Source organism: Podarcis vaucheri, assembly GCF_965113315.1.
Source record: "Podarcis vaucheri genome assembly, chromosome: 15".
In the NCBI taxonomy this organism is placed as follows: Eukaryota; Metazoa; Chordata; class Lepidosauria; order Squamata; family Lacertidae; genus Podarcis; species Podarcis vaucheri.
This window is the reverse complement of record NC_138753.1, coordinates 25,902,023-25,924,167: the sequence shown is the minus strand read 5'-3', so window position 1 is coordinate 25,924,167 and position 22,145 is coordinate 25,902,023. Positions and strand designations below refer to the sequence as shown.

At 44.1% G+C, this 22,145-nt stretch overlaps 1 protein-coding gene and 1 long non-coding RNA gene across 3 annotated transcripts; one reads left to right on the top strand and one right to left on the bottom strand.

Moving 5' to 3' along the window:
* Positions 1-3,524: 3,524 nt before the first annotated feature.
* LAYN (layilin) lies at positions 3,525-20,561 on the bottom strand. 2 transcript variants are annotated; one of them, XM_082201057.1, is made up of 9 exons: positions 20,366-20,559; positions 16,563-16,586; positions 14,648-14,942; positions 11,828-11,985; positions 8,552-8,593; positions 8,038-8,124; positions 7,686-7,788; positions 5,568-6,959; positions 3,525-4,326 (listed from the first exon to the last, which is right to left on the bottom strand). In XM_082201057.1, the coding sequence occupies exons 1-8, from the start codon at positions 20,484-20,486 to the stop codon at positions 6,599-6,601; spliced, it is 1,191 nt and encodes a 396-aa protein (XP_082057183.1). In that variant the 5' UTR covers positions 20,487-20,559; the 3' UTR covers positions 3,525-4,326; positions 5,568-6,598. The 2 variants fall into 2 exon arrangements, with proteins under 2 accessions (XP_082057183.1, XP_082057184.1); XM_082201058.1 differs by lacking the exon at positions 16,563-16,586 and having other exon boundaries at positions 20,366-20,561.
* LOC309519881 lies at positions 11,932-18,082 on the top strand. The gene is made up of 3 exons (XR_014214046.1): positions 11,932-12,010; positions 14,843-14,995; positions 16,231-18,082. It is a non-coding gene; the product is annotated as an uncharacterized lncRNA (long non-coding RNA).
* Positions 20,562-22,145: the final 1,584 nt, after the last annotated feature.

The following is a 22,145-nucleotide window of genomic DNA, read 5'->3' as shown; positions in this document are numbered from 1 at the left end:
CCCAGACTAGTCTTGCCTCCCCTGCAATCTCCCTCTTCCTATCTGCTTCCCCCCCTTGGATCCTTTCCTAGACTATCCTACCCTTACCTACTCTATAGCTACTGGGCTCTCCCAAGCCTATCCAAACAGTATAAAACTGTCTCCACCATCACTACCATAGATCACTATTCTGTCATTCTACAGTAGGTCTTTGATATTCAAGAAAGTGGTTAATGTAACAAGTTGTTGTTGGGTTTTTGTATTAAAAAAAATACAAGTGCTTATAAAAACTGCAGATGGCAAGCACTACCTTAAAAGAGGCATCCCCCCTTTTCTCTCGCATGCCTCCTATGCGTGCAATATCTGAAAACAAATTATGCTTCTTGCTTCAGAAATATTGACTTTCCCATATGTAGATTTAATCAACAATTTTATCAACATGTATGAAATAGAACTCAGGGCAGGGCTATGAGGACAGACTTCCTTGCTTCACACTGAGTTATATGGGCAACGTAAGTGGGTAGCAACCTGATACACAGTTGGGCATTTAATTAGTGTTACTATGAAATTCAGGAATAGCCATGGACACAGATAATGGAGGGGGGGCAGGGGGCATTTGCCCCCACCCATAATCAAGTAAATCAGTAAAAATTCTAAACTAACCAAGGTTCTGCCCCCTCCTAACATAAAGCCTATCCCCCCCCCAACCATAAATCCTGGCTATGCCCATGGTAATAGCATTTGCAAGGCTGCTCATCTGTGCCAAAAAAATCTCTGGAAAAGCAACTTGTGGTGAAGCCACCAAAGAATCTGTGTGTGAAATAGCTAATTTGACCCTTGCGCACAGGCAGCATGTGACCCAAGCCGTCTAAAAATGCTGCCATCCCACTTTGAGAGTGAATAAGACACACAAAGGTTGGGGCCATGGCTTTCCCCAGCACAGCTCTCGTTTCCTGTTTTCCTAAACCAGTAACAGATGATGCTGGACCAGCTAAAAAAGAAAAGTTGAGAATGATTAAAACCTTTTTTAAAAAAGCAAATGCATCTGACTGCTTCATGAAATGTAGTTAAAAATTGGGGGAACAGCCAACGGCTATCATTCTGCTGGCTAACACTTCCCTGGCAGACACTGCTTAGCTTTGTTCAGGCTGCTTGTAGTCATTTATCTGGCGTTGAACTCCCTATGCAAATGGCTGTAGTTTTCCAGAGAATTTTGAGCCTTGCAGAACTTAGCCAGCAGGCATTTCTCAAAGGCTGCTAGCTAGGAAGGAAGGAGTCACAGAATAATGCTGACCAATTGACAGGGAAAGGCCAGCAGAAATGTAAAAAGGACTACAATGGTTGAAAAATGCTAGGATTCCTTTCCAGAAAACTGGCTGCCTGAAGTGTTTATACTGGCAAAGCAAAATCATAGCAGCATTCACTTTTATGGTTGTTTCATTCCCATGCCACACACATTCTTCTCAAGGCTTCTTTTCATTCTTTAACTTCCTGGTAGCTTCTGGGTATTGATTTTAATTTTATATTGTGGTTTAGCTACTTTTGATGCAAAATAAGTAGAACCCCAAGCATCATATTAACAATGCCAGTTTCTAATGAGGGTACAGTTGCTTTGTAAGCATTACATGTCTGCTGATTTCATGAAAGATGGGAGGTGGGCAATTATTTATCTTCAGAGAAGCAAGGGGGGGACCCTATCCAAACTAAATAGCAGACTGTGATCTTAGGTCTGCTATAGTTCCACAGATGTGCACTGTGCATTTCCTATATCCACCCTCAGGCATGTTTTAAGGGAAAATACATAGCTGTCAACTTTTCCCTTTTTTAAAGGGGAATTCCCTTATTCTGAAAAGGATTCCTTGCAAGAAAAGGGAAAAGTTGACAGTCTGTTTACATTGCAATGTTGAAATTTCCTGTGATATGAGAAACTAACCTTGGTATCCCCAATGCCATAACTTGCAAATAAAGAAATGCTAGTGAGATTGATTAACTTTTTAAAAATAGCAATAAAAATTGAAATGCATCTAACTACTTAATGGAAAAGGTACCTTTAGCACAGCAATTGGGAAACCAAGCAAGAGGCATCACTCAACTAACTACCACTTCCTTGGTGCAACCTGGCAACTGTTGCCTAGCACTGTTTTGACTGTTGCTCATGGGCAGCAATCTTGGCATTATTGTTGCCTTTGCTTTTAAGCAACACATGGCTGATTCACACATGCATGCTCATCCCTTGCTCATCAAGACGCGACTTGCATGTGGGACTGTATCATCACAGATCAAACACAATGCACTTAAGTAGAGGAATTTCACACATTCAGCGATGTGTGCTGACTAATTCAATGGTGGTCAGGAGGACTCAGCCCATTGAAGTAGATGTGCACACATGTTTAGTAACCCTGGCCATCTTAATAGCATGGAGTTATAGTCCAGCAAACAGTTCACCAGCAAAACATGTGTATTCCTTGATAAACAACATATAAGGTTGCATTCAGACATGCACTTGACAGCAGTGCAATAATACCCATGTCCAGGATAACGGGAAAAGTAACTGAAAATACAGTGAAGGTTTGTGGCTGTTTGTACACTAAGGTTTGTAAACTAAAAGTTACTAGAGTTTTGTCAGTCATCAAATTTGAAAGGTGCCCAAGGCTATCTTGATACCAATTCCAGGATCCTACTACCCTACATTCCAACTGGAATCATCTGGAGAGGGAATTTCCCTTATAGGGGATTCTCATTCATATGTGGGTTAACGGATTGTGCGTATTCAATTGCTCCTTTTCTATCCATTAAGTGCAGGAAGCAACTTCTCTGTTTGAGCCATTCACATAACATGGTTGCCAGTTCTCACATGTCTGAAAATCACGCAGTGAGAATTGCTGTCATCAGATTCCATTACAGCTATTTGTGCTGAATTGCACATATAGGAAAAAATATGCTCTGAACACCCTGCATGTCACACAAAGTAATACACTCTGGTAAGGAGTATAAACACCCATTTCCTTATGCCCTGACCACAAGGTTCCAAGTGGCCTAGCCTGCTTTCTAGCTACTCAAGCAAGACCTCATGTCTTTTTGGCTAATCTTTGCCTCAGTGTCAAATTTGATGTTACTTTTTCCCTGTGGTTAGCATCCACATCATTTTTAGGTTAAAAAAAATACTTGGCACAAACCCCTTTTTCTTATAACTGGATATGAATGTGGGAAGTGAGGTTTAACCCTTCCACGGAATCCCCCCAAATCCCTGTGTGCTAGATTAGAAGAAGAAAAAGCTCTGTTGGTCTCTGCTTTTCAGCCCCTTCTCTCTGCCCTTTCTTTCCTCCACCCCTTGTGTTCTCTGCCTCTTGAAGAGAAGAGTCCCATCAAAACTGATCTTTATTTTCATCACAAAAGTTGGTCTGTTTGTGGGGATTCTATTGTCTTCAGTGCCATTCTTTCCAAGTTAGAATGTTCACAGACATTCCATGACATCACAGCAACTCAGCCACCCACAGTCAGAGGCTTCAGACGTCCACATGCATACAACCCAACACCACCACAAATATCACCTTACAATATAATTTAAAAAAATTGTGGCCTCATATGGTAACACTGTTCCACTCAGTACACGATAACAGACTGCTGCTATTACTAAGCATCTTTTCTTTTCTGTCACATGTCAAATAACAAAACAAAAAACAATTTCCCCCCGGTCTTATTCCAATTCACAGCTTCTTCCTTGGAGCAGAAAACCGGAGGAGTTGTAGCATTCAGGTTAAAAACTGCAGGCCTCAACTAAACATGTCAACAAATAATGCATTGATTGTTTGGTTTGGACATTTCCAGGAATTACAGCATGGAATTCAATAGGACTACTTTTGACACCACTGTACAAACATAGCCCCAGTCACTTTGTTACTTTTTCCAGTGTGGGTCTCTCATCACCTGAGGCAGAAACTCACTGAAACATGGAGGAAAGGATCTCAGGGAACTTTATTACATTTCCTGAAACCGACATCTTCTTCAGTCCCTCATTTAGTATTGTGCTTCCAAAAACAGATATCAGGCCCTTTTTTGACACTGGAGGAAGTCTTGTCAGTCCTGGCTCATTTAGAGGTCAAAGTTTAAAAATTCCACTTAAGGATCAATGGTTTTTAAAAAAAATCAAAATCAAAGTATAATGTATTCGATATCCGATGGCAAAGGAGGAATTTCATTTGTTTCCCTCTGTCTTAGGACTGATGGTAGAAAATCAGGATTAGATGCTGCTTCCAGAAGACTGTTGCTCATGAAGATTTGCTTTCAGTTATTTCCATCACTTGTGTTTGTCCTGTTGCTAGACTTTAAAATCTTTTCAAAATTGTACTGTAAAACACGAAAGGAACAAGAAATAGTAATAAGAAAAAGAGGCTAAAGGCATGCAGAGACTTACTTTCCACCTTCACTGTTCAGGAAATCACATTCCGCACACACAAAAATTGCATTTGGAAGCTCTTGTCAAGTTCCCGTTACGCTTACATTGCAATTGTGCATTCAACAAATTTATAAATATGTAACAGATAAACAAGACTTGTAAATAGCCACACACCGGTCTATTGATTTCTATGCAAAAGTATATAAATGGGATAAGCATCCTCCCATGGATATGAATGGGTTCAAAATTGTACCTTGGCCAAATCATGTTGCATGCATGGATAGGTGAGCTAGCAATTTTTTGTGTGCTTTGGTACTTTTTGTGGACATTCACAAGGCTGGGTAGAATATAAGAGTTAATGCTATCAGGCTCAAACCGTACATGACATTAATCACCCATGTAGCAGAGAAAGTGCGCACAGCAGTTCTTCTGTCTCTTCCATTATACTAGAACTCAGGGTCATCTAATTATTAAACTGATTAGCTGTCAGTTCAGGACTGAAAAGAGAAAGTGCTGCTTTGCATAATACATAATTGCTAACTTCACTAGATTTGCTGCCATAATATCTAGTGATGTCCACTGAGTTAGACTTTTTTTTAAAAGGGCCTTTAAACGGGATTAATCAAATTCATCAAAGAGGTCTAAAAATGCCCATTACTGAAGTTGGCTATATGGAATTAATGTTCAGAGGCACTATCACATTTTACCTTAAGTCCTATTTCAAGTCTTCAAGAGGAAGAGTCTCCAGTGATGTAGCCAAATGGCATAATCCAAGCACAAAGTTTGGGGGAGTCCTGAGATTTGCAGCAGTATGAACAACAACAACAACAACAACCCTAATGTTGGGGAGGGGACATTCCATATTAGTTTGAAATGGATACAAGTATGTTTGCTCCTGGGAGGAAAATAGCAGCTGTTGGGGTGGGCAAATTTGGATTAAGAAAATACTGGCAGGGGAAGGGTTAAGTCTTCATCTCCCAGTGCCACCACCCTGATCTGAATCCCTCCCCCTTCCTAAAAAAGCAACAACACAAAACCATTAGGAAATCCAACCACAGATCTCCAGGTGTCACTACTAGCCTCTCAAAAGTGCACTGATGCATTGGCTTCTACCACAACAGATTTATACAGAATGTGTTATTATGTGTTTCAGACTGGTGGTATTTTTCTACTCCCCATTACATTCACTAACCTTGCACAGTAATCTCATCTGCATCAGGACTTCTAGGAGTGCAGCTGTGCTGGTCTTCAACACCCTTGCCGGCAGCAGAAAGCATAAAAGAGGTAATAACGTAACAGTAGCTGGCCACCTATTTCCTCCAAAATTAAGTGACCAGTGTTTAATCTTTCCCTCAAGGCATATGAGCAAACCTGGCACAGAGGTCTATTGTACAGCAGCATATAAGTGCCTTCTTGGCTCTACAGATGCAGATGTGTCTATAAATTTTTGCTTTAGCAATCTTTCCAAAAAGAGTGGTTAGGGATTGTCGCCATTCCTATGGTGAACGCATTGCCTGCACAGATACTGCAAGTTCTTTATATTTAGGTTCTTGGAATGAGTCTTTTTGCTTAACGTGTTACATCCAACATCCGAAACATATTGCTTTGTTGGTTTTTGATGTCATTTGATGTCCATGTCCTGTGTTGGGAGGCCTTTGGTATAAGAAAGCTAATCAGTTGTTGCAAAAGTAGGCTGGGTGGATAAGAGCAAAGCACAATAGAGGAACAGCCCCCTCCTTGCTGGAAAACTGATGGCTTTCAGGATGACAAAAGATGGATACTAGGCAGCTGGTGAAAACTAGGTACTGATGGTCACCTGTGACACCTGTAGTATTTTTAGCCTGGAGCTGGAAAAACCATCACTGAATAACTCACAAGCTCCATCTGGGCTTAGGCAATTAGCTTAAAAGACAGGAGTTTTGATTTAAGTGCATGTTGTCACAAGACAGAAATACTGTCAAGCTGTAGATTATTAGGGAATGATGTCTGTCTGTCAAGGAATGGAAGCAAGATTGCACAAGGCCATATTCCTTAGCTGAGTAAGAGCTCTACATATATAAATTCCCTCACATTCCACTTTCAGAAAAAGGAAAACCTTTATCATAAAAACATAAACACTGCCAAATGCAGAAATCACATTCCTTTGCCTACAAGGCGCGCATCCCTGTGTGCCAGAGCTAGTTCCAGTGTCCACTTAGCTCAATAGCCAAAGCACTGTCTTCATTAATAGCCATAGATTTCATTTTCTACCCAGGCTGATTCTTTGCTTCGCCCCACTCGGTCATTGCACAGTTCGTATATGTCATTGGTGACAAATCCACTTTCGGTGCTGGCCAAAGTCACAAAGCCGCTCTCTGAGGTGTTGACAGCCATATTGTCATAGTCCCCAGAGAGGTCATCGGGAGTATCTTCTCCAGGACGGGCCCGGAAAGAAGAGTTCTTAATGTCTGGTCTGGTCCTAGCGAGATCTGTTTCTGACTGTTTTCTGATTACATTGTATATCTCCAAACTGGGGCTGTTCTGTCTCTTGGGGGACAGCCAGGTATCCTGTTCCTTTGCGTTCATCTCCGTTTGCTCCCGTCTCCTTAGAAGGGAAGTAAATAAAAAGGTATTAGCTTCCCATTATCTTCCACTGGACCACAAAACACTTACTAAGAAACTAATCTAGTGGTGTTAGTGCAGAGAAAATGTGTGTGTGTACACACACACAGAGTCTGTGGCCACATAAAGGGAGAGAATACTTCAGGTATGGTCAGATTTGTTTACTGTAGTATGTAGTGGCACAATCCAATCTGAACTTAGCAGTAGCAGGAAAAAGAAAGGCAATAATAACTGCAGGCAATAAAATAACTTCCTTTATCCAAACGTAGAATTTTACCCTGGAAGCACATACAAGCTAGCAACAGGAAGGACACCTAAAAGTGATAGCAGCAGATGTTTATGTGTGTGCACATTTGTTAACTTAACATGCCCCTTTCTCAAAATAATGTTTATTCATTAATTAAATCTATATCCCACCCTTTCTCCCAGAGGAGCCCAGGGCAGCAAACATCAACACGTTAAAACAATACAATTTGAAACAGAATAAAAATGAACATGTTTAAAGCATTTTAAAATAGTTTGAAAGCCACCAAAAACATTTCATTCCAGTTGTGTGTAATAGTAATTTCATTGAGCTTCTTACAGCCTATTTCACATCCCTCCTCTTCCATTACAACCCCACTCCCAGTTTTGTTCTACATTCATTCACACTGCCCCTTGGTCCTGACCAGATGCTATCTATGACAGCGTATCATATATTGTGACTTGCCTCTTTGCATAAAGCCAAAAGCTGAAAATGGCTGTGATGACCACGAGGAGAAGCAAAACAGGAATGCTGGGGATTAAGAAGTAGGCAAGGCTCCAAACAGGCTCTGTTGAGGGGGAAAAGATACTCTAACTTTCAGTGGAAAAATTAACAGGCATTACTTTTTCATGCAGTTATTGCGCTCCAGGTTCTCTGTGCATAATTTCCCCTTTTTCCTTTTAACTTTAGCAATGGGGGCAGGAAGAGAGGATATAATTAGCACAAGTATCAGGATGTTTTAACTATCTCTGCTGTGGTGTTCTCCAGGAAATCAAATGTTGCATTACAGTCTGTGGTAATGAATGACAGTGCCTACCTTTAGCTTCTTTGAACGTTTTATTGGTTGCAACTTCAGGAATGGGTTCTTCTGGGGATGTGGGTATAAAGGTCTCTGTTGCAGCTCCTAGGAAAGGAATCTGGCTATTACAACTCTCATAGCTGTCAACTTTCAGATTTGAAAATAAGGGATCAGCAGCCTCGAAAATAAGGGATCAGCAGCCTCACCTGTCCCGGGGACAGTCTACGGGATATCTAACAATCCAGGACAGCAGCGGGAAGCAGCGCTGGAATAAGGGAATTTCCCACAAAAAAGGGGTTGACAGCTATGCAAACTCTACAGGAGAATGGCTTCATTGCACTCTACATTTTAAAGCAGTATCATGCTACTTTAAGCAGTCATAGCTTTTCCCAGAGAATCCTGGGAACTGTAGTTTGTTAAGGGAGTTGCGGACAGTTGTTAAACGTTGACTGGGGAACACTCTGGGAACTGTAGCTGTTATTTGGATCAGAATCTATACCATGCACTCAAATTTTACTGATGTGAAATTTACCTGCTTGAGAGGTATTAATTTCAGAGGCAGCTGTTGGCTTTTCTGCAAGGGGAAAAACATACAGACATACATTTTCTTCTGCATTTGGTCACCAGGAGAAACTTAATCCCACTCCCCCAATGTTTTGGCTTATCCATGGACGTTCTTGGCACATTTGATATTGTGTCCCAGAAGTTTAGTTAAGGAGACCATTTTTGGAAACGGCTTGCAACTTGTCACTGAAACCATTTTTCCATTTCCCTTGTCATTTCATCGCCTTCAGATTTTTTCGGTGCCCAATGGTAATACTTAAAAGTCTTAACCTGCATCCTCTCTAAGGGTGGCTCTCGAGAAGCTATGGTTCCATACAATTCCCTTCTAGGTTTCTTGATGTTCCTATGAGCAATATCTTCAAGTATGTGGCCAGTGAATGCTAGAGGCAAATTATTGTACTGCACATTGCAAACTCCATCAAAGCTGTGAGAAGCTATGGTTCCATACAATTCCCTTCTAGGTTTCTTGATGTTCCTATGAGCAATATCTTCAAGTATGTGGCCAGTGAATGCTAGAGGCAAATTATTGTACTGCACATTGCAAACTCCATCAAAGCTGTGAGAACTAAGCCTCACAATACAGTACAGTGGTACCTTGGGTTACATACGCTTCAGGTTACAGACTCCGCTAATCCAGAAATAGTACCTCGGGTTAAGAACTTAGCTTCAGGATGAGAACAGAAATCGGGCTCCAGCATGATTTTTAAGAAAATGTAAATAGGGATTGATAATTTGAAAATTGATATTTATAACAGGTTAACATCTTGAGTGAGGATAAATGCCAGAGGGTAAGGATTTGCTGAATTAATATCTGAACTGGGATACAAAATGAGAGGTGTGAGGTCAAGAAACTAGTGAAGGAAGTACAAGATTTGAAATTACTAATCTATTTCCTGTTTTGCTTTTTGGGTTTTTCTTTTTGTCCTTTTTTCTTTTTTGTATTTTTATGTGTTTTGTTTTTTGTATTTTTATATTTTTGTAGTTTTTTCTTTATGTTTAAATGTTGGAATTTTTTATTATCTGTGAAACCTTAATAAATATTATTATAAAAAAAGAGAACAGAAATCGTGCTCCAGAGGCGTGGTGGCAGTGGGAGGCCCCATTAGCTAAAGTGGTGCTTCAGGCTAAGAACAGTTTCAGGTTAAGAACGGACCTCCGGAATGAATTAACTACTTAACCTGAGGTGCCACTTTATCTTCTTCTGAGTTGGAAACTGTTAAAAAAAACAGCTGGAAGAGGAAGGGGGCACAGAGCGTGAAGAAAGAGCTATGAGTAGAGGGGGGCCTTTCCCCCTCCTTTAGACTGCCTGGGAAATGCATCAAACCTGCTGTACCCGGAACTGAGTGTGGAGAGTACAGCTGAATGACACACAGCTGTGGGCAGCCTGAGGAAGTGCCATCCACTTTGGGCCTGCCCATAAAAAACAAGTCTAGAATGAGAGCCTAGGGTGATGTCCTCTGTTTCCAGGAACTCGTCTTCTTGTGAGACTTTTGTGGGGAGCTGAGAGTTTGTTTGGGTGAGAATCCTGAGGCTGAGAGGGAGGGTGTGTCAGAAGGGAGAAAACCCTGATATTGATTTATATATATTAGTAACTCTGTATTAATGTAACGTTTTTGTATGTACAGTGGTACCTCTGGTTAAGAACTTAATTCGTTCTGTAGGTCCGTTCTTAACCTGAAACTGTTCTTAACCTGAAGCACCACTTTAGCTAATGGGGCCTCCCACTGCCGCCGCAGCGCCGCCACTGTGCAATTTCTGTTCTCATCCTGAAGCAAAGTTATTAACCTGAGGTACTATTTCTGGGTTAGTGGAGTCTGTAACCTGAAGTATCTGTAACCTGAAGCGTCTGTAACCTGAGGTACCACTGTACCTGTAACTCTGAATTTTAGTAATATTTTGTTTAAGTTGTCTGTTGTTGCTTCTTTTTTGTATGCTGCTTAGAGATATTTTTAAATATATTAAGCAGTATAGAAATTGAATAACCCTTCAAGCAATAACCAAATATACACTGAGTTCAGAGACTGCCCCAGTAGCATTTCCCTTTTAATGCCTATTGCAGTGCTGAGAAAACTGACTATATGGAAGGATGCTGGATTTCTTTAAAACTGGAGAGACATCACAATATACAGATATATGTTATTAATCATTCTTGGTTCCAGTTCTTTCAGTTAAGGCCAAAGGACATAGGATGTTCATTCCACAACCACAAAAGATAAAGTCCATAATTAGCAAGTTAACTCTTAGGACTCCATAACACAAGTGGACATTGCGTTTAATGACACATTCCCAGGCATTCATGTATCCCTTTGTGGCGTTTGCCCTCCCATGTGTGTGACTTCATACTGGGTTCATAGGGAAAGGGTTAACTAATTGTAAAATGACTAACCAATGGGAACCCAAGGGGCAGAGTTAACTGTGTACAGTGGTACCTCGCAAGACGAAAGGGTTTTTTGTTTTTTGAGCTGCTTCGCAAGACGATTTTCCCTATGGGCTTGCTTCGCAAGATGGAAACGTCTTGCAAGTTTGTTTCCTTTTTCTTAACACCGTTAATACAGTTGCGGCTTGACTTCGAGGAGCAACTCATAGAACGTGGTGTGGTAGCCTTTTTTGAGGTTTTTAAAGACTGGTGATTTTTGAAGCTTCTCCAAAACTTTCCCGACACCGTGCTACGCAAGACGAAAAAAATCGCAAGACGACAAAACCCGCGGAACAAATTAATTTCGTCTTGCGAGGCACCACTGTATAAGGTTTAAGCACAGAGAGAATTTGTTAAGAGGAGTTAGAGTGGTTGAGAAGACGGTCTGGAGTTAGACGAGAGAGGGAAGATAAGTCTGTGGGTTGGGCTAGTCTGGTGTGAGAGAGTGAGAGAATTTGTTAAGAGGAGTCAATCAAACAGTTGAGATAATCAGTCAGAAGGTATTAGGAAGGTATAGGCCGGTAAAGAAACTAAAGTTAAGATACTGATAGGAATATTATCTGAGAAACCATAAACTCGTTAATGTTTGTAAAATAAACTTTTTCTTTTGATTCACTTTTAACAACTGACTGGACTCGGTGTTTTACCAGAGATTAACTGGTTGGTGGCAGCGGGGAAGCGATCACAGTGGTGGCACAGGGATCATAGACCTTTAAATGTCCAGGGACCCTGTGTGATCGCCACACCCTTCATTACTATAAGTCTCCCACACCACAAATGACCAGCCCCTGAGCCGAATTGCACATCACAGGATATGGACTCCGTTACCCTGGGGATATTTGCAGATGAAGTTGTTTTTCATGCTGCAGCTGTCATCATTCCACTGAAACATATATGGTCCCCCATCGCCTGCCGGTGCTGAGGGCTGGTGGTACATCACAACACAGACTTCACTTCCACAGGAGGGCTCGTCTGCGTACCAGTTTCTGTGGAATCAAAGCAAAACATCAGGTGAATTGTTTCTCCTTGCCAGGAGTTCTCCCCATGAAGGGCATTTCTCAGAGCAGAGAAATACATGGAAGGAAACAAATTCACTCACAGCACCTTTAAACTTTGTACCTGCTGCTCTAGCTATTCACGTGAATGTGGAGGGGGCAGATGTCAGGGACAGCAAGGCTAGAAGCAAGAATCCATAGCTCTGTGCACAGCTGCCCCCCCCCCCGATGATGAGCCAGGGGAGCTAAATAATAATAATAATAATAATAATAATAATAATAATAATAATAAATATTTATTTATTTATTTATTTATTTATTTATTTATTTATTTATTGTACTCCGCCCATTGGGACACGGGTGGTGCTGTGGGTTAAACCACAGAGCCTGGGACTTGCAGATCAGAAGGTTGGCGGTTCAAATCCCCTCAATGGGGTGAGCTTCCATTGCTCGGTCCCTGCTCCTGCCAACCTAGCAGTTCAAAAGCATGTCAAAGTGCAAGTAGGTCAATAGGTACCGCTCCGGCGGGAAGGTAAATGGTGTTTCCGTGTGCTGCTCCGGTTCACCAGAAGTGACTTAGTCATGCTGGCCACATGACCTGGAAGCTGTACGCCGGCTCCCTCAGCCAATAAAGCGAGATGAGCGCTGCAACCCCAGAGTCGGTCACAACTGGACCTAATGGTCAGGGGTCCCTTTACCTTTACCCCGCCCATCTGGCTGGGTTTCCCCAGCCACTCTGGGCGGCTTACAACAAAGATTACAAGTACATTAAAATGTCACATATTAAAAACTTCCCTGAACTTCAGATGTCTTCTAAATGTCAGGCAGTTGTTTATCTCTTTGATGTCTGATGGGAGGGCGTTTCACAGAGTGGGTGCTACTACCGAGAAGGCCCTCTGCCTGGTTCCCTGTAGCTTTGCTTCTCGCAATGAGGGAACCGCCAGAAGGCCCTCGGTGCTGGACCTCAGCGTCCGGGCAGAACGATGGGGGTGGAGACGCTCCTTCAGGTATACTGAAGGAGGCCGTTTACACGTTGGAGGATCTCCCTAAACAGAAAAAGGATCCTAGATGCTGGAGGAATTCCACTGACCCAGGCAAGCCATTGGCTGTCCTCAGTAGGAAGTGCTATGGTGGTTTCCTGTTTAGGCTGGCAACATAGGAAGCTGACTTTTGGTCAGACTTTTAGTCTATCTTGCTCAGTATTGTCTACACTGACTGGCAGCAGCTTCCCAAGTTTGCAGGCAGGGGGTGCTCTGAGCTGGAAATGCCAGGAATTGAATCTGGGACCTTCTGCAAGCAAACCAGTGGGCTATGCCCTTCTCCAGACCAATGGTTCATCTGGCTCTATGTTGCCTACACAGTGATTCGAAGTGGCTCTCCAAGGATTTTTAAAATGGGGTGTTCCGAGTCCTACCTGGAGATGCTAGGGATAAAATCAGGAACCTTCTTCATGCAAACCAAATCCTCTATCCCTCCACCTGATTGTCATTCAGGCAGGAAGCCTTACTGTATTATTTTTGGCATCCGTTAAAAACATTTTTGTTTAGACAAACCTATCTGGTTATGTAGAATGTTTGCAAGGTTTTAAGCTTACCATTGATGTTAATTATTATTTTTATGTCTTAAATAACTGTTTTTTCACTGACAGTGATATTATTTTATTCTTTTCGTAAGCCACTTTGAGGTCTTTTATTATCAAATGGTATATACATTTTATGAAGCAATACATAAATAATACCCCTGAATTACAGCCCATGGGATCTGTCTTGGCCATAAGCCTTCCCTGGCTGAACCCAGATACTGCATAGTGCTAACTGAGGATAGGCAAACGGATTTAGCCCCTTTCACAGTCCAAAGAAAGAACACTTGTGCAAGTTTTTTCCTTGCCATAATTCTTGTTATTGGTTATATCAGCAGGATACAAAGCTGGATGGGCCCCTGTTTGGTCACTGATGTTCTGGTACACAAATTTTATTGGCTGATGTTGGTCACATAGGATAAACCCACAACTATGCCAGAAAGTAAAGGGTGTGGCAGCTGCTTGCACTCCTAGCATGGGCCTGAAGTCCCAGTTTGGTACTGTGAGCTGTGGGAAGTTTCTCTGGAAAGGTTAGCACCATTCCTACCAGGAAACTTGTTATGCAATAATAGGTTGGGCTCTTGACATCCTTGACACACAGGTGTACCTAAGCCAGGAAAGCAAAACACAATTATGGCCTAAAGAAATTCTCTGGGGCTTTGGATTGAAACGCCAATGCTTTTTCAAAAGGTAGAACTTATTTATAAATGGGTAGGAATCTGATGAATTAATATGTTTAATTTCATAAAGTGAAGATTTAAGGATGTTAATGTTTAAGTTAAATTTTATAAGAATTGTGATTTGGGAAACCATTAAAAGGATATGCAATGAAATTCAACTAAGGGGAAGCGGGGAAGTCACTTAGCAAAGTTAATAAGTGTAATTTTCAATAAGGCTATGATTTATGTTTGTTTGTCTTATATGTTTGTTTATAATATTGTGAAAACCAATAATTTTTTTTTGAAAAAAATATATAAATGGGTAGGAATCTCTATTCAGAACACTTAATAATTTTGTTTGACTTGCTAACTTCATGAAGGAACTCATACTTCTGTTCTGAACATGTGGACTTACCGAAACGTGGACAAACTTCCATCTGACCAAGAGTACAAGTTTGGGCATTCAGTGCTGTTGTCAGGATCTGATTCTCTCCTAAGCCCTATCCAGAAGTCACCATCTGACGCCGAAAAGCTCCCAATCATCTTCTCAATCAGTTTCTGTTCTGACTGTGTTTCTATACTGACTAGGTCTCCTCCATCTCTCCTACAGGCCTGAAGAGCTTCTTTAAAGCCAACCCTGCGTACAACATTATGCAAGTAAACAATCTTGTAGCACGGGCGTTGGGTTCCTCCACGGCAAATGGCATGTCCTGAGGAAGACCAAAAAGAAAAAGAAAAACCATTAGCAAACCAGCAGGAAAAGGTAGCCATTACTTCTCCCACGATGAGTTTTGTGCTGAATGAAATTTCTCTCCATTAACTCACATTAGCAGTCATAAAACTAGCATGAACTGGAATTAAGAACACCTACTTTCATATTATGGCCAGTCTAGCCACATTTCCTTTGACTGAAGTTGAGGAACACACTGCTGTCTTATTTTGGCCAGATACAAAAATGAGTGCCAGCCATAATTCTGTTGGTATGTGTGCTCAGAAAGAACCCAAATTTTGTATAAGGTGAAAGCTTCTTATCACAAAAAATATTAACTAAACTAGTTCATATTAAGGCTCATTCAGTCTCAGAATTTGTGTTATGAATTTTCATACAGGCTGTAGCTCAATAGTAGAATTGTCATGGTCTGGCAGGATGCTGAGTGGTGGGGGGCACCAGCTGGGGAACCCCCAAGGGAAGGCGGCTCAGAGCCTGGGGATTGGTGGTGGGATGATACTGAGTGGTCAGAGGGAGAAGAGGGAGCCGACTGGGAGGAGGAGGTTTAGTGAAGGGGCAACAGGGTTTAGTGAGCAGGAAGAGACTGGGGCAGAGAGCAGTCCAGAATCAGAGGCAGAAGAGGAGGCTGGAGAGAAAGGGGACCAAGAGGCAGTGATGAAGCTGGCTGCTGAAGAAGTCAGGGGGTCTCTCCTTTCTCCTGTGGCCAGTTCCCCCCACCCCCGGTCTCCCAGAACCAGAAGCGGTATGAAGTGAGAGGAGCAAATACACACAAGGCATCGAAGTCTCAGATCGTTTGGGGGATGACCCGGGGCAGGAGGAGACTTAGGGAGATGTTTGGAACTGCCTTACTTGGGTAAGATCTAATGGGGAGAGTTGCAATGCTCACTAGGCCTGGCCTCCTGAGCTGTTTCTTTGAATAAAGAGAGTTGACTTCACTGACACCATGTGAGTTATTGCGGACCTACTCCTGAAAACTGCCCTGACAAGAATTCATGCAGAAGGTTCAATCCCCAGCATCTCCAGGTAGGACTGCAAAAGACTCTTGTTTGAAACCCTGAAGTGCCATCGGCAATGTATGTGGACAATACTGAGCGAGGCGAACCGACGGTCTGGCTCCTTATAAAGCTGCTTCCTATAAACCTATATCATCAGCCAATCTCTGCCTCGTGGATTTCACAGTGTGACTTTTATATAAAAAGATAGGGAACACAACGACCACATCCGAGTAAATCATTTTAATTAGGATTTTTATGTCCACATTTATCCAGTGAAGAGTCAAGTGTTCTGTTTTACGAAGCCAACCATGGAACATGTATTTCAGGACAGGATGTTATAAACCCCTACGATGCAAAGTGGTGTTTCTAAAACACATTTTGAGAGAGATCCTTGTGTTTCTATTCATCCTTAAATGTACAAAACAAAAGTCTACAGTACTCCATTCCAAGGATCTTAATACAGCACAGTAATTCGACTGCATGGGATTCCAATGTCTTGACTGCAGATGGCATACAAGTTAAAATGCTGAGCACAGCAAAAACAGTCTAGTCACCATCGATAATCTGACCAACATGCATCTCCGATGAAACACAAAATACGTTACCTCTCTGAAGAATCAGATCCGCAGCTGTGAGGCAATGGGAAGAAGAGAAAAAGCACATCACTTATAGAATTGGCAATGACCAGGACTGCAGAATATCCAGCCCTTAAGAGTGGGCTGCTTTGAGGTGGCTAAAGTTTTTGCAACAACCTGGCAATTGTCTGCATTTTATCAGCAAAATTTGAAGTTATTTTTAGCCAAGGAATGCAATGCAGTTGATTGCAGGCTGGGCACTGCTACAAGTCAACTTGTCCAACCAGTGATCTCACTCTCCTGCATACTAGGGATGAGTCCATGAAACTAAAGGTGCTTAGTTATTAAGTAAGGTGTTGATTTCAGTCTGATTAGCCCTTAATAAATATAGCTAAAATTCCAACCAGTTTCTCTGCTGCATCAATATGTTAGGCATTTTTAGTGCAAAGAGGTAGAATCAGAGGCCCAAGTTCAAAACCCTACTTAGAGCTGCTTCACATCTTGCACAGTGGCTAGATCACACTGGTGTTCAGTGCAACACAAACTGCAAGTGTGGAGGGCAGATGGGTGCTCCAAAACAAGTAGTGGATATGCACCAGAGATCCATGGCCAATCATAGCTCTTTGAGCAAGTCCCTGAACGTTTAGGAAAGCATGTCTGTCTGTCAGGTGTTTCATATCTGCTGCAAAACACACTAGCAAACACCTTATTAATGACTCAGACAAATAATATGAAATAGTTCTGCAAAACAGCAGCATAGTTTAATACAGTGATGGGAGGCCTGAGTTCGAATCTCATTGTAACCAAGGCCTTGCATAGCTCCCTCTCTCTCCCCCCCAATCTTCTGTAAAATGGGAACAATAATGTCGTGTCATCTACGTTTCTGATGAGGATAACTAAGGCCTGCAAGTTGTTTTGCATATGAAAAGTAATTAGTGCTAGAATGGCAAACATGTGGTAACCATCAATCACGTGGCAGTATATTAACGTATTAGTTTAACAATGAAATCATAACATCATAAATTGGGGTGGGGGACAATAGCATGCCATGCACAAAGTTGCACACCTTCAATTACACACACAACACCCTGGCAGAAGTTGCTTTATGAGTTTTCCAAGACACATTAAATTGGAGCTCGTGCGGGACTGATTCTACATGCCAAAACCATAAAGTGTGTCCCCAATGGTAATATGAACTGGCTATGTATCTGGCCCTCATTAATGCAAAAGAAAAGAATGGTTGGAAATGCCTGCAGCATTAATAAAAGAAAAAGGAAAACGGGTACCTTTTAAAATACAAATACTTGTTCAGGTAATTGAGTAATTTTATTATGCTTTATTGTATGACTGAGATGTGTATTTTGTTTTAGTTTTACATTGCTTACATGATTCTGCAGCAGCCTAGAACAGATAGGAGCACTTATAGCTGTGGGGGTGAAGGAACAGCAAATCCAGACAAAGCAGGCCTGACTAGTACAGAACAAATGGAAATTCTTTGGCAGTATTTATTTTCAGACAGTCTCCACACTTAGAGTGGGGAAAGAGTTTATTTAAAGCTTAGTGATAGCTCATTTGCTCTGCATGCAGGTCCCTGGTTCAAGCCCTGGCACCTCCCAGCAGGGCTTAGAGAGCCCTCTGTCTGAAACCCTGGAGAGCCACTGCCAGTCACTGTATAGAAATTACTGGACTGGATGGCCAGATTCAGTATAGGGCAGCTTCCTATGCCAGCTTTCGTAGTAAGGGTTTTTTTTTTTGGGGGGGGGGAGCTATAGTGACTCAGTAGTGATAGATAAGCATTCTAAGCGAGCTCAGAAGCATTTCTCCTCGACGGCACTTCATGGGAATGGCCAGAGCTCAGTGGTACACTGCCTGGTTTGCAGGTCCCAGATTCAGTCACCAGCATCTCCAGTTCACAGGACCAGTTTTAAACAAAGGACAACACCTTCCTGCAACTGTGGAAATCTGCTATGAGTTGGAGCAAACAATATAGGCTAGATGGACCGATAGCCTGACTCACTAGAAGAAAGCATCATATAAACAATATCCATTTTGCACAATGGCACCATCAGGGCAGGACGCTAGGGCAGATCAGCAGAATGATCAGGAAATGCCCCAGCTGAAGCCAGACTGGCTAACCACCTTTTGAAATAAGCGAAGCAATGCCATCTAAAGAGAGATGCCCCATAAGTCTATTCTGCCCAGTGTTTAAAATGACTGAACTTAACCACTGCTTTTGGACGGGAGCTCAGATGAAGAAGAGCGTACAACACCAGCCCCTGCAGCTCACAGAGATTCTCAGGAGCAGACCACCAGCTAAAATAGACACCACGGGGCCAGCTTATTTCATAGAATTGTAGAGTTGGAAAGGACCCTGAGGATCATTGTAGTTCAACCCTCTGCAATGCAGGAATATGCAGCTGTCCCGTACGGGGATCGAACCTGCAACCTTGGCATTATCACCATCGTAGTATAGCCAACTGAGCTACCCAGCTTGATACAGTGAAAGCAACTTCATATCATTTCTTCCAGCACTGATCCCCAGCACTGAAACCAGGGTCCTGGGTATCTGACTCATGTTAAGTCTCCCTAAGATTTACGGGTGCCCGGTTGAGAGAGATCTGCAGAATGTGAAGCTGGCAGCCCATCACTTCCCCCCTCCCACCATGCCAAGGCAGCAAAGCATCTGCCATAGTGCCTTCCCTGTTGGGGCAGCCCCATTCTGCACCCCTAATTCTGCTGTGTCCGGAGCTTTAGCAGCCCAGAGCAGAGCCTGGAAGGGATTCCAGGTTCTCCGCTGCAGAGATACACAGGGTCCAGTGGCGTAGCGTGGGGGTGCAGGGGGGGCCGGCCGCACCAGGCGCAACATCTGGGGGTTAGGGTTAGGGGGCGCAAATCCACGGGTTAGGGGGCGCAAATTACTTGCCTTGCCCCGGGTGCTGACAACCCACGCTCCGCCACTGTCAGGGTCTCCGCTCCACTTGGGTGTTGAAACGCACACAACTTTTTGCTGAAAGCTCTACCATCGCCCACCCCCCTCCTTCCGCGAAAGAAGGGGTTTCCCTGTCTCATTTAGTCCACCCACAATCCACTTTGTGTAGGCTGAAGACGAGGCCACCCATATCAGCTGGGTCGTCTCTGGGGTGCCATCAACATTTCCCTGGGCGCAGTCCTGCACACAACTTTGGCAGCGCATAGCCCCTGGCTTCCGATGGGATGGAGACTGCCAAACCACACAGCCAGGACTGCATACTTTAGTTGCCTCCCTGCCTCTAGAAACAGATACTAAAACTGGCCGGCCGTTGGTCCCGCTTTTCTCATGCAGAAGGACCCCCCACCACCCTCCATTTCTGGGAGGGGAAAGCTCTGCACCTTCACAACCGGCCTGCTTCTCGTGGCAGCAGCAGCAGCATTTTTGTGTGCGCATTAATAGAAGTGCCATCACCTTGGGCACCGCTGAAGCTGCTCTTTCACCCACTGTTCTCCCTCCAACACAGAATCTTCTCCCACCCCACCCCCCAGTTATAGCACCACTTTCCTCATCCATAGGCAGGTTTCTCATTCCAATGATTTAATGACCCCCCCCCCAAGTACCCAACCCCATGCCCAAAGCGCTCCCCATTCCAGAAAGCGGAGACGCAGCTCCAGATCGTCCCCCCCCTTAACTTTTGCATTTGCTTTCAGTTCCCGGGTGTGGGTGCTTCCCCCCACCCGCTGCAAAACAGGGGGGGACCAGCCCGAGACCCCCGCGCCTGCAGCGCCTGCTTCTCTCCCCAGCCAACTCGGGACCGGGACTGATGCATCCGCTTGCCCAGTCCAGCCCGGGAGGCACTCACCGCTGAGCAGCCGCGTCCCCTGACCGCCCGCCGCCCCGCAGAAGGCAGCCAGTAGTAGCAGCAGCAGCAGCAGCAAGTTGCTCCCCGCAGCGGCTCCTCCGCCGCGTCCCCGGAGCCGCATGTCGCGCGGCTGCACTGGCGGCGTCAGCAGCAGCAGCAGCGCAAGGGCAGCAGCGCGAGCTCCGGGCGAGCTTCTGGCAGCAGCCAAGGCGGCGGCGGTGGCGGCGGCAGCAGAGCCGGCTCCGCCTCCGGGCCAGGGGCCAGCCGAGGGGAGGGACGCTGGAGAGCCCGGCGGGTGGGGTGGGGAGGTTCTGCGCGGACACTGGCACTCACTCTCTCGACATGCCTGCCGAGAGGGGTCGAGAGATGCTTCGGTAGCCAAAGCGGAGCTCGGTGCCAAACTGATGCCTGGGAAGAAGCTGCGGAAGTTGAGGGTTTTGGGTGGAGGTGGGGGGAGCATCCATAAGACACACAGAATGCGAAGTTAGAGCGCGTGGGTTTTGCATGCGGAATGTTCCCGTGCAGATAGGGGTCCAAAAGTTGGCTTAGAAGTGAAACGCTGCACGTCTGGCGTGCATAATGCTATCCGCCCCCCAGCAAGCAGTGGCAAGGACGCCCTGACAGTAGAATCATAGAATTGTATACAGTGGTACCTCGGGTTACAGACGCTTCAGGTTACAGACTCCGCTAACGCAGAAATAGTACCTCGGGTTAAGAACGTTGCTTCAGGATGAGAACAGAAATCGTGCGGCAGCGGTGTGTCAGCAGCGGGAGGCCCCATTAGCTAAAGTGGTACCTCGGGTTAAGAATGGACCTCCGGAACGAATTAAGTTCTTAACCCAAGGTACCACTGCAGTTGGAAGGGACCCCCAGGGTCATCCAGTCCAACCCCCTGCGATGCAGGGATCTCAGCTAAAGCATCCATGACAGATGGCCATCCAACCACTGCTTAAAAACCTCCAAGGAAGGAGAGTCCACCACCTCCAGAGGGAGACCATTCCACTGCTGAACAGCTCTTACTGTCAGAAAATTATTGATGTTTAGTCAGAATCTCCTTTCTTGTAACTTGACACCATTGGTTCGAGTCCTGCCCTCCAGAGCAGAGAAAACAAGCTTGTTCTCTCTCCCATGTGACAGCCCTTGAAATATGTGAAGATGGCTATCATCATAGCTCATCTCAGTCTCCTCTTTTCCAGGCTAAACATACCTGGCTCCTTCAACCTTTCCTCATAAGGCCTCACCAAACAACTCACAACTACAGCAAACCACCCCAGCTGTTCACCACGTACTCCACAGATACGTGGGCTCAGCCAATGTGCTTTAGGAATATAGAATGCTGCCTTGCGCCAAGTAATGACTCACTGGTCCATCTAGCATGGTATTCTCATTTAGTATCAAAAAGGCAGTCCCCCTCATTGCAACTTGGGGATATTGCAAAGGACTGAAGCTTGGACTTTCTGCATGCATGCAAAGCAGCTGGTCCACAGCAGTTACATCTTTCCCAAAGACTTGAGGTTTGTCTTCTGTAGCTGGATGGTCAAGGGGTCATGTGACAAGGAAACAGCTGGCTCAGACTGTGATTTGGCACACCCCACAAAGCTTGGGAGATCACTCTGCTGGAGACCAGAGTGGCCCAAGGCACTGAAACACTATGGGTGCTGGTGAACTCCTTGCCGTACTTGGAGGAACCTCATTCACACAACCCACTTTCATTATTTGCCCAGGCTGCCAGGTTTCTCAGCTGTATGGTTTCTTATTTCATTTCTGGCAGCCAGTGGGC